General features: G+C 31.9%; 1 protein-coding gene across 1 annotated transcript; it reads right to left on the bottom strand.

The window, feature by feature from the left end:
* Positions 1–859: 859 nt before the first annotated feature.
* LOC139488273 (cytochrome P450 1A1-like) lies at positions 860–2,412 on the bottom strand. Its single transcript, XM_071273774.1, has one exon. It carries the CDS (start codon positions 2,384–2,386, stop codon positions 863–865), a length of 1,524 nt encoding a protein of 507 aa, XP_071129875.1. The 5' UTR covers positions 2,387–2,412; the 3' UTR covers positions 860–862.
* Between the last annotated feature and the right edge of the window lie 11,083 nt (positions 2,413–13,495).

Genomic DNA, 13,495 nt, shown 5'->3' with positions numbered 1-13,495 from the left:
TGGTCTATTTCTCAGATACTATAAGCAATAGGTCTAGTATATTTGGTGTATGGAAGGATTGTAAGGTGAACATGTCCAACTGGCAGGTGTCATTTGACCTTGTCCTCATGTTCATGGTTCAGTGGTTATAGTTGTTTTTCTTTTTTGGTCCGTTTTCTTTTTATACTGTATGCAATAGGTCTACTATTTGTGTTTTGGAATGATTCTACTTACAATGTACATCTTGATTTACATGTCCAACTGGAAGGTGTCATCTGACCTTAACCTCTTTTCATGGATCAGTGGTCGAAGTTAAATTTTTGAGTTTTGGTCTTTTGTTTCTTATACTATATGCAATATGTCAACTATATTTTGTGTATGATGTACTATTAGTCTTCCATGTTTTATTTGACCTTAACCTTATATTCATGGTTCATTGCTCAGTGTTAAGTTTTTGTGTTTTGTTCTGAATTTTTTAAAAACTTTTTTTATCCCTAAACGTCAATAGATAACTACACGTATAAATAATTGTAAAAATAAAAAACAAATAATCATCAATACTAGACCCAAGCAAATATGACTGATTGTAATAAAGAAAGAAAAAAAATCAAAACTGCATATTCTTTTCCAGGTGAGCAATTTAGGCTCTTGTGAGGCTCTTTTTCAAACAAGAATTTTGTGATGCACATCATTGAAGCAATTGACGCAGTTAATCAATGAATTGTTCAAGGCAAGTGCAATCTGATCACTACCATTCTTTTTTCCTTTGTTTTCTCTTTATCGAATTATGACTTTTGAACAACGGTATATACTACTGTTGCCTTTAGTTGTCAACTGTTGTCAACCGAGAAAAAAAACCAACAACAAATAAACTAACAACTTTTCATCTTTCAAAGACTTTAATTGTATAGGATCTAGGGCTGTATGTAAGGCCAAAAATCCCTTCAAAGTTTGCTTCCGAAATTAATTTGATCTTACATTTTTGGAATATATTAACAAGAAATAAAAACAGTTCCATTTTTGCAATAAAATCTCCTGGACAACGTCGACGTCCAGTACCAAATGTCAATAGTTCATTTTCCAATGATGAATTAATAAAACCTAGATCATTTAAAAATCTTTCGGGTTTGAAAATTTCAGGATCTTTCCATACTTTTGAGTCTCTGGTTGTCCCATAGAAATTACAAAGCACTACAGTTCCCCTGTTTATCCTATAATTTCTAAGTACGGTGTCCTTGGATGTTGCATGAGGTATTCCTATAGGAACTACTGGCGATATCCTTTGAGTCTCGAGAATTGTCGCTTCTGTAAACGGTAACTTTCCAATATCATCTAAACTTACACTTCTTGTACCGATTACAGAATCAATTTCTTTTTGAATTTTTTCTTGAATATGTTGGTAATGTCCTAAATATAAAATAATCCATTCGAGGGTTGATGATGACGTATCGAATCCTGCACCAAGGAAATCTTGTAGTGTTGAGAATATATCACTTTTTGTGATCTCTTGGTTCTTTGTCGGGTTTCTACAATATTTTTTCTCCGCAAATATAAGACCATCTGCAACATCTCTAAGGTTTTTCTGATCAAATGTCTCTATATGTTCTTTCATAATCGCATCAGTAGATACCATCAGCGTTTGAAGAATTTCTACAAATCTTGTAGCTTTACTAGGAATAACATATCGCAACCAAGGCATTACATCTATTGGATTTCCAGCTCCAGCAAATTCTTGCATCATTTTAGTATTTTTGATCAAATTTAAATAGCCTTTGTCGTTCCTACAATCTTTGTCCATTCCACAGCATATTTGATATACAACACTCCCAACTGCAAGAAAGATTTCCTCATGAGGATCAAAAGGTGTATGTGTATTTTCCAGAAAATATTCTGTAAGTTTTTCTGCTTCCATCATTATAATTTTCTCAGTTGTAGGTTTATTCGGGGATGCAAATTCACGAAGTACAGTTGAAGCTATTTTACTATGCAAACGCCATCTTGCGTTGTAGGACCCAAAACCGAGGCTTCGCATATTGTTTACAACTTTACACGAAAAAAAGGCTGGTCTATCTGAAAATTTGTCTGATTGTTCTACTAATGCTTCTCGAATTGCCGCTCTACTATTTAACACTATAGTTGGCCAGCTACCCAATTGAATGCAAAATATATCACCGTACGTCTTGGCCAGCTGCGTACACTTCCGTGGTGGATTTTTGCTAAAAAATGGAAGATATCCCACAAATGGAAGTCCCCATGGTCCTGGAGGTTGATCCTTCGATCTTATACGTCTACGATATACTCCAATAGCTATCAAAGTAAATATAAACACACACGTGAGAGTAATGTTACTTTGATTAAACATGTCAACCATTGCTGTATTAAAGCGTATTGATTTTAAAAAATCCATTTAAACAAAAAGCAGTTATAATATACTTATACTGAGGATACGTTCCAAAGGTAAACAAGTATCATACAAGTACCTTTTAGTATGACCTCAATAACACTACTTTACATGACTGATAACACTATCAACACAGTAATAAATCTGATATATAAAGATCTTTACAGCAAAATCAAATACACCCATTTTTCCTATGCAGAATTTTTCCCCCTCAAAAGTTGTGTTTGTGTAGCTTGTATATACTTGTCTGCAGGTTCGCATTTCAGAAAAGACTGGCGGAAGATACCAATTATATTGAATACTAATTTATTAGGCATTGTTTAACTGCACCTATGTTTTCGTTGTCTGAAAAAAATCAATATTTCAAAATTAGAGATCTTTCTCAACTTATTTTACTGTACATTCTTCTTTGAACCTTTCATCTTTTCTTCATAGGGATACATTTCAGTATATTAGAGATCTTTCTCAAATAATTTTACATTCATATTTGAACCTTTCCTCTTATCTTCATAGTGATAAACAACAAAATAAATACTCTGAAAATCTATTTTAACCATGACATCTGTGTATTCATATGTCTTCCCTCAGTAGGGACATCGTCGGTAGTTGCCGTCGGTAATTGAGCCATAATGGATCTATATGTGATCACCCTGGATTTAAAAATGGGTCAGAATTCTAAGTTGATAACATATCACGAAAAAAAGAACTTGTTTTTATGACTTGAAGAAATTTATACACCACTTTAATCATCAACTGCTAAGTTTTAGCATGTTATTTGCCCTTAGATTAAGAAAAGGTTGGGTGAACAATTTTTGAATGTACACTTACATATTGTTCCTTTGTAAATTTAAGTTGATATTAAATATTTATCATTTAATGTGAATTATCAAATTTAAGCAGTTGGTAATAATTAGGAAAATGTTTTACAGTATTTAGTGTTCACATAATCCTTTGAATAAAATTTTGTTTTAAGATGTGTATTGATATCAGAGTTGATTCCCATAGGTTTGTGAAATGCTATTATTAACATTCTTTGAAAATAAGAGTATTGATACACTACCAGTATCTGTATCAACTGTCATGATTTTCAAACAATTACACTCTTCAACAACTTCAACAAATGACCAAAAACCAATACAATAATTTCAGCTATAAAAGGCCCATAATGACAAAATTTTAATGTAAAATAATTCAAACGAAAAGATGAATGAAAAATATGATATATATAGCAACACACGACACACGCTGAATTATAGGCTCCTAGCTTTGGACAGCCAACCGTCACCCTACACCGTGGCAAAGGTGTAACAAGGTTAAAATATTAACATTCTCGAAAAATCAATTGTAAAAGGCAGCATTTCCTTGCCCTTAGGGATAATGATAGCTATTTTAGAATTGTCACCACTTTCTTCCGTTATCCAAGAATCTACATGCATGCACAGTTTACTTTAAAAGTACTTTCATAATAATATTCCGGAATAAATTTGAAAATGGATGATTTAACTTTTCTGCAATTTTTAAAATCCTAAGGCCACTAGTGCACTAAGGTCTTTTATCATGCAGAGAATACAAAATTGAAAAAAGTTCTCTAACATTTATTTTCACTTTTATGTAAAATTAATTAACATTTTTCCACAACTGATTCATCCCTTAGATTGAGAGAGTGTGTTTAGTGGATGCATGCTGTATTTTTTGTGCAATCACTGTGTGCATATACATTGACTTAAGTAGGGTACACCGAAGAGCAAACTTTTATTCCGGAATGTCAATACTACCGTGTCACCAAATTGAACAACTAAACTTATTAGATCGATACAAAGCAACAACACAGACCGGACGTGTATGGGTATTTGTTTTTGATTATTGGCTTAGCTTTGATACGACTGTCATACAAGTGAAAGGTTTAGAGCTATAAAACTAGGTCAATCCACCATTTTCTACATTTGAGTCAGATATATGACAGTTGTCCATCCGTTTGATGTGTTTTATCATTTGATTTTGACATTTGATTAGGGATTTTTTGAATTTTCAGTATTTTTGTTATTTTACTTTTTAGTCGGGCTATGGATTTTCTCATTTGCATTGTTTTAAATTTTGTTATGTGGAGGTATTTTATAACAAGCTTTTTTGGTATTATGTTTGCTCATTGTTGAATACCGTTTTCTGACCTATAGCTTATATCTTCGTTGTTCTGTCTATACTAGTTTCAGAGACCAATAATCAGATGAATACAACTACATACTATGTACTAGTATATTCTTTTGTTAAAAGTTTTTAAAGAATGAGGATTTTAATATTCGACTGTACATTAATGTCGCATTTTCTTATTTTTGAATCATATATTAATTGATCGATTGTTTGATTGCCTCACACATCTAGGGTCAATGTTTTCAAAAGAGTGTAATAGATTGACATGCAAAAGTGTTAGTCAAGGACGAAACGTGGTGAATATTTACGTGTTCGTGATGCTAAATCTTAAGTGTACATCATTCATTTCTGTAAGTTAGTAGTATGTATTAACGTATTCTTTTATTTTCTGCTTTTATTCTGTTTTTTTAAAGATTGTTTTCGATCCGCACATTGGTTCAATGATTTCACTTTTTAATGGTAATCAAAGGTACCAGGCTTATAATTTTATACGCCTGACGCGCGTTTCGTCTACATCAGATTCATCGGTGACGCTCAGATAAAAAGAGTTTGAAATCCAAAACAAGTACAAAGTTGAAGAGCATTGAGGACCATAATTCAAAAAATTGAGCCAAATACGGCTAAGGTAATCTATGCTCTTGATAAGAACATCCTTAGTATTTCGAATTATTCATGCTCTTGAAAACGGTAAATTTATAAAAATGACCATACACTTGATATTCATGTCAACACCGAAGTGCTGACTACTGGGCTGGTGATACATTCGGGGCATCAGTGGCATCGACCCAGTAGTGTAAATATTAATCAAAGGTACCATGCTTGTAATTTTATACGCCAGACGTGCGTTTTGTCTACATAAGACTCTTCAGTGACGCTCAGATAAGAAAAGTTCGAAAATTGTTTGTACAAAATAAGTACAAAGTTGAAGAGCATTTAGGACCAATAAAAGGAAATAAGGAATCAAAACTATGAAGTAAAATATTCATTAGTACTTGAACCTGAGTTTGTAATTAAAAAAGGGGTGGGAAATAAGAAAAACCCATGTTAATTGAATGTCAACGTTGCCATAGTAAGTTGGAACATCCGAAAGGGAAACTATGAACATGTCATTGCTTTGTTAAACAAACAAACAATCACAATTCAATACTCATTAATGAGTTCCTGGTTTCAATTGTTTGATGATAGATTGTGTCTAAATCAACCAGTTGTTTGAATAGAACACAGACATAAGTTTTTCATTTAACTTGATAGTGATACTGAATTATATTCAAAATGATTTATGTATTATTGATAGCGATGATCCGTTTTGTTATTGGTATATTTGGGAATGCACTGGTTATATATGTATATCAATTTCAAACAACAGAGAACATTCAAGGATTTTTCATTTCAGTTCTAGCAGTTTGCGATATGATTTCCAGTTCACTTCTTGCAACCATAAATATACTGAAGGATACAAAAATAATCGGAGTTTACACCGCACTATGTAAAGCTTATTCATTTATCTTTGGACTACTTAGTTTTATGTCATCACTTTTGTTGTTAGTCATAGCTATTGACAGGTATCTTAGAATATGTAAAAACAATTCAATATGTTCGAAATGGGGAGGATGCGTAGTCATCGTGGTCATTTCTGTATCGTTCATCAGCGCTCTGCCACATCTGTTTACCATCAAAGATACTATTGTTAAAACGCAGAGAAACAGTAGTGATAATTTTACAGTTTCGATTTGTGAAATATCCGATGAGGATAGAATTCGACATTGCTTACCTGTACTTGTCCTTTGTATTGGTATTATTACTGCTCTTGTTATTCTGTATGGACGTATTATCTTAACAATCAACGCCCATTTCAAAAGAATAGAAACTTCTCTGACTGCCGCTGACATTTGGGATAATTCAGAAATAAATAATACGCAAAATGAGCAGAAATCTGAATTTTCGCGACGGAACATTCTTTTCATGAAAAAGACAATTGGAATATTTATTGCAATTTCTGTTACGTTTTTCCTCAGCTACATTCCATTTTTGATAACAAGTATGTTTCAAAAAAGGGATGATGAAATACGTTATGTAATATCACGACTATTATTTAATATTAGTAGTAGCATAAATCCCTTCATTTATGCATTTATGGATGTCAGGTTTAGAAAAGAAGCAAAACTATTAATGACAAAAACGTTTCAAAAATGTGGGCTTCCTTGTGAAACTTACCTTTGCATCACAAATTCGTCTGTATAAACGAAAAGAAAAGCATTATAAATAACAAAAAAATATGATGGCTATACAATGGCGCATTAAGTATCCTACTTCAGTTAATAAATCTGAATATTTTGAATAGACACATTTCCGAAGATAAGCGATGAATCAGTTGTTGAAATATATAAAATAGTTTAACGAACAGATGACAATGAATTCTGATTATACTTCTTTTATATTCTCTGCTTGTTTAAAAGTGATCAAGCACATAGCTTTAGATAGATAACTCAAAATATGTAAAAACAATTCAATGTGTTCAAAATCTAGAGGAGCCGCTATCATCGTGGTAATATTTAAACTTCATCGGCTTTCTGCCTAAGCTTTTTATAGCAGATATTGGTCAAATTCAGAAGAATAGTAGCAGTGATAATTATACAGCTTCGGTTTGTGAAATATCGGATGAGGATAAAATTCTATATTGTTTACCCGTACTCGTCCTCTGTATTGGTATTGATGTTGTTCTTGTTATTTTGTATGGACGTATTAATATTACTCTCAACGTACATTTAGTTAGAATAAAGAATTCTTTTAAACTGCTGACATAGCATGGAATTTGGAAATTCACAATGTGCAAAATGAGCCGAAATCTAACCAATCACGACGGAATATTCTTGTCATGAAAAAGACTATATCAATTTTTATGGCAATTTCAGTAAAATTTCTTTTTTTGATAATATATTTGTTTAGAAAGAGTAAGGATAAAATCAGTTTTGTAATATCACTAATATTATTATATAATATAAGTAGTATGGCGAATCCCTTCATTTATACATTTATGGGTTTCAAGTTTAGAAGGGAACAAAATATATAATGACACTAACATTCCTAAAATGTGTGCTTCTTGAAAGATTTGTTTACATCACTGATACATCTGTTTGAAGACTTTTTTGTAACGCGTCTTCTTATTTGCTGACAGGGTTTGGTCTACCAGCTTATAAACATAATTTTGTCATGTGACCATGACGTCATCAACTTTTTTTTTCATGATTTACTCTGGCTTGAAATGGAATTTAGAATTAAATTATAAGGAATGACTGTACTATTTGTTCTGTCTATTCGAAATAACTTTAAAAATGCGGTGCACACTTTAAAATAACCCACTATGCGGGTTATTCAGTGTGCATTACATTTTTACATGTTATTTCTTCATAGACAGAAAAAATGTTACAGTAATTCCTTAAAAGGTTATCATGGAAACAATAATATCATTTTGATTTTTGTTAAAAAGACTAGTTATTATAATCTTGTTTTCACTGCGAAACTATAATCCAATATGTCCCGACAGCACGTCTACCTGTAGTTAAATTTAAAGTGTAATAGCCATATGAAATGCTAAGTACACAAGTTATGTTATGTTGTCTATAGCATAAGTGTAAAATATGCATATTCAAATGGATACTATCTGACTGTGCCCAAAAGTAAAAAAAAGATATTATTTTGGATGGTAAAATGTGAAGAAAAGTGTAATTTATACTTGCTTGCAATTTGATTACTTTTCATTAAGTATGATGGCTTTTTTGATGCAGACAAAAGAATATATACATATATATCATATATGTACAGTAAATTAAAAACAATGAGATGTTTTGTAGATTTTTAAAATTAAAATGTTAAGTTAGTTTATTCATATTATCACTGTGAACATTTTGTATGCGAGGTTTAAAATGAGTACTGAAAATTACCACTTCTATGACGATTTTGAATTAGCATTGACGTCTGTTGAAGTATCATACACCCATTTACTATTTTATATGAAAATATGTGTGCATTAATATATCTAGTAGCTAAAAATACTAGCATGTCAAAATTTGAAAATTAGCAATTAAAAAAACAAAGGGATGGGGGTCAACAAACAGCATTTTTACAATCTTGAACCGTTTATAACCATTATTAAATAAGGACACTAAATTATATAATATCTCACTGATACATTGTTATTCAGAAGAAGTCTCCAATATATTTTAGAAGCATGTTAAGTCCAAAATATGATGAAACAAAGGCAGTTTTAATAATGTTTATAAAAAAACCCTGTTCTTGAAGCAAATAAAGGAAAAAATAATGTATTATATTAATTAAACACAACAAATTTCAGAATGTAATACTACTGGTGTATGAATAAAGTACATTGCAATATTGGGACATCATAGACACTTTTATACACTATAGCATAAACTGTTTTAACATTTAAAAGAAAAAAGACTATGATTTATTCAACAGTTCTTTTTAACAATTATGAAACTACTTACAAATGTGAATTAATGTATAATACATGAACATAACTTAACATTTGACATGTATAACAAGTATGAAAAATGTGTATGAAATGTTGAATCTGGGAAAAAGAATGGAAAACAGAATGGCAAGTGGGACATCTTACCAAAAGAAAGAAGGATTTTGAAAGTTTGCACCCCTTGTGTCCCCTCTTTTTTTATTGCTGGTTAGTTACCCATAGCAAATAGTTTTGTTAAGTACTATGTTACAGATTAAAAAATAAACTTTAGTGATATTCAGTTAACTCATTTAATTGTGCATATCATTACCCTTGATAAATGGCCTCCATAATAAAATATCTTTTGCACAAATATTTAGTAGTTAAATGATGTAGATTTGGTCTCCAAAATGGCTGTTCACATTTAAGTGAAAAAAAAACTTCATTATGATAAATTCCAAGTATGTTATAATAAATCAAATCAAACACTTATTTTGTAAGCCTTAGGGGTCAAACCTAAAAAAAAATAAATAACTTACCATATTTTCATATTAGAATTTATTTTATACATTATGAATATGTGCAAATAATGAATCATACATACTTGTTTTGTTTTCTTACGTTATCACTGGCCCTTACATGTTGGGTTTTAATTTGTCTGTGAAGTGCAAGCTAGAGTTTTGGTGTTCATGGGTTGCTGAGTTACTTTGCTAACCCTGTATTATATATATGAAACTAAAATCTAATTTACTTTTTTGTTTTTAACCTTTATCTAAATGATACTTTCAATAGCTATCTTATACTGTAAACCAAAATATTTTCGTTGATGCTTATTTCTCGTTTTGCTCTTTCAAGCACACTTCGCGGCAATTTATTTTCCTAATTTTTCAATTTGCTGGATGGAGGTAAAAAAGGAAAGATCCAAGTTTTAGATGAGGATTTTTATTAGCGTTACGTTTCTATTAATGAAACTTAGTTGGTTTACAGTATGTTGTAAAAGAACAGGTTAATCTGTTTATGTATATGTTCATTGTAAAAGATAAGGTTTATATCTATAAGTTTTTGACATTGGTGATTAAATGATTTTTAACCTGATTTTTTTAATGATCTTTAATAAAAGTTTGTAGAAAGAAAAATGTTTTCTAATCTGTCTGTCTGTCTATCCATCCATCTATTATTCTGTTAGTCCATCTGACTCGAAATTAAGGGTTTTTCGAGGTAGTTTATTACAAAGTTGTAGTCAATTTGACTTGAAACTTAATACACATTTCATTATGATGTGGACGTTTTAAACCTATTGCCAAAGTTATGAATTTTACCCAAATTTCAAATTTACTGAACTATGAAATGAGGTAATATAAAACTAGTACATTCCCATATTGATCCCCAAGGGTGACTGGGGAATAGAAATATGGTCACTTGGTCTTCTTCTGACCGGCAGTAAAACGCTTGCCGAAGTGGGGCGTCCGTTTGGCTGTGCGGGATGTATCAAGTTCGCAGTCGCGTCCGGTCAGATTGGGGACTTTAAATCCGATGCATCGTGTAAAGAGAGTGTCACGCTCTTTGCACGTTAGGAACCCTTGCAACAACTCTTTGAGGGGTCCGTAGGTGGCCTGTTGCAAGGCAAAATTTCTGTCCCTATCCAATATACCCTCATTTTCCAGTGGCAGTCCAAATTTCCCCGACCATCATCCTAGATGGCCTCTATAACAACAACCTACCTATTGTATTTATTGTGAACTTGTTCTCGTCCTGAATATGCATGAAATATTTGCCACTGGACGTTAAGCAACCAACAATCAATCAATCAATCCCATGTTGAAGTTTTTGGTTAAGGTGGTTTATTAAGTTATTGTCACACCAACTTGAACTTCGAGGTTCATGATAACGTGTTGTTTTTAAAATAAATACAAGAGTACGAGTTATACTTGACTTTTTTTTTTGTTTGCCTTACAAGGAACGTGAAAATATAAGCACAAAAATAGACAGAGAAAAACAACCAGAAAGCAAAATGTTAGGCGTAATGAGTATACAAATCAGTCACTATGGCTGAAATTGTGTACACACTCCTTATAGAAGTTATTTCCTTTGAATGGTGATTTTTATGTATTTTGTTTTGGCATTTTTGCCAAACATTTGTAGTTAGATAAAACTTTAAGTGGCAAAATACATCAGCAAAATAAGATCTATCAAAAGTCAACATGGCTATTATAAACACTAGTTATTGAATCATTGTCATAAAATAAAATTGAGAATAGAAATGGGGAATGTGTCAAAGAGACAACAACCCGACCATAGAAAAGACAACAGCAGAAGGTCACCAACAGGTCTTCAATGTAGTGAGAAATTCCCGCACCCGGAGGCGTCCTTCAGCTGGCCCCTAAACAAATATATACTAGTTCAGTGATAATGAACGCCATACTAAACTACAAATTGTACACAAGAAACTTAAATAAAAAATCATACAAGACTAAGAAAGACGACTATTTGTGCTTTCCCAAAACTTCAATAGATAGCTATAAATGGTTGTAAAAATTAAAAAGTATCATCAATACAAGATCTAAGCAAACATAACTGATTGTAATAAAGGAAGAACAAGAATGTGCCCCCAGTACACGGATACCCCACTCGCACTATCATTTTCTATGTTCAGTGGACTGTGAAATTGGGGTAAAACACTTTAATTTGGCATTATGGAGAATAAGAAAGATCATATCATAAGGAACATGTGTACTTAGTTTCAAGTTGATTGGACTTCAACTTCATCAAAATCTACTTTGACCAAAAACTTTAATCTGAAGCGGGACAGACGGACGAACGAACGAACGGACGCACACAAGGACGAACAGACGAACGAACGGACTTACAGACAGAAAACATATTGCCCCTCTACTATCGTAGGTGCATGGGGCATGAATTTTTACAATACTTATTCTACAAGAAAAGTCTTGATTCCAACAACATGCAATCAGTAGTTATACATCAGTATATATGTTACCTCAATCAATTGCATGTATCGATACAGGACAAGACACGGTATTAAGCTTGTCTCGTTAGTGGAAAGAGTGACATTGATTTAGAATGCACAAACATTTAATAATTTTAATGTTATATTTCACATGGCCATAAAAGAGGGAGGTTTGGCATGCCACAATACCAGGTTCAACCTACCATTTTTTCCTTTAAATATGTCCTGTATCAAGTCAGGAATATGGCCAGTGTTATATTATAGTTCGTTTCTGTGTGTGTGTTACATTTTAACATTGTGTTTCCGTTGTGTCGTTTGTTTTCACTTATTTTTGAGTGTGAATTCACATTACTATCAGCCGTGTCACGGTACTTATCTATCCCAAATTCATGTATTTGGTTTTGATGTTATATTTCTCAATGTTTTTTTCAATATGTTTTTCTCCATAGGATTTTTTCTAATGCTTAGTCCGTTTCTGTATGTGTTACATTTTAATGTTGTGTCGTTGCTCTCCTCTTATATTTAATGCGTTTCCCTCAGTTTTAGTTTGTTACCCTGATTTTGTTTTTTGTCCATGGATTTATGAGTTTTGAACAGCGGTATACTACTGTTGCCTTTATTTAATAAATAAGGTCAAATTACATAATATCTGTGAAAAACGGAACCATTAAACCAGGTGACATCCAATACAATGTCCTATACCAAGTAAGGAATATGGCAGTTGCAATTAAATAATTCGTTTCTATCATATGATGGCGTTTGTTTTCTGTTGCACTTCAGTGTTTTTGATTTTCGTTTGTTTTCCTCCTATAGTTGATGTGTTTCCGTCGGTTTTTCAATTAACAAATTACAAATGAATGTTATAGATTGACATGCAAAGTACTTGGTCATGGACGAAGCGCGGAAAACAAATAATAGCCTTGTGTTGACATAAAAATCAATTTATGTGGTAATTTTATTTTTTTTAAATTTCCTGTTTACAAAAGTTTGATTTTTTAAAAATATTCAGGAATTTCATATATTACCATATCCGTATTTGGCACAGTTTTGGAGTTTTGGGTCAATGCTCTTCAACTTTATATTTGTTCGTTTTTCTAACTATTTTGATCTGAGCGTCACTGATGAGTCTTTTGTATCTACGAAACTCGCGTCTGCCGTGTTGAATTATCAGACTGGTACCTTTAATAACTAATTGCAGAGATGACAAGATTATAATAACTAGTCTTTTTAATAAAAATTAAATTGATAGTGTTCTTTTCCATTATACCCCATTCTTCATATATTACTGTTTTTGCTTAACAACCTAACAAGCTCAATCAATAATGTAAACAAATTAAAGTTCAGTTCCTTCAGGAAAGCCACATTTTAGGAATGTTTGTGTCATTAAATTTTTTGTTTCACTTCTAAACTTGGCATCCATAAATGCATAAATGAAGGGGTTTACCATACTACTTATATTATATAATAGTAATGATATTATAAAACTGATTTCATCCCTACTCTTTCTTAACATATATGTTATCAAAAATGG

This window comes from Mytilus edulis, chromosome 9 (genome assembly GCF_963676685.1).
Source record: "Mytilus edulis chromosome 9, xbMytEdul2.2, whole genome shotgun sequence".
Classification (NCBI taxonomy): Eukaryota; Metazoa; Mollusca; class Bivalvia; order Mytilida; family Mytilidae; genus Mytilus; species Mytilus edulis.
This window is presented reverse-complemented; position numbering and strand designations above follow the sequence as displayed.

Excerpts from the sequence above, each read along its gene's own strand:
- LOC139488273 (XM_071273774.1), bottom strand. The coding sequence starts at position 2,386 with ATGGATTTTTTAAAATCAATACGCTTTAATACAGCAATGGTTGACATG.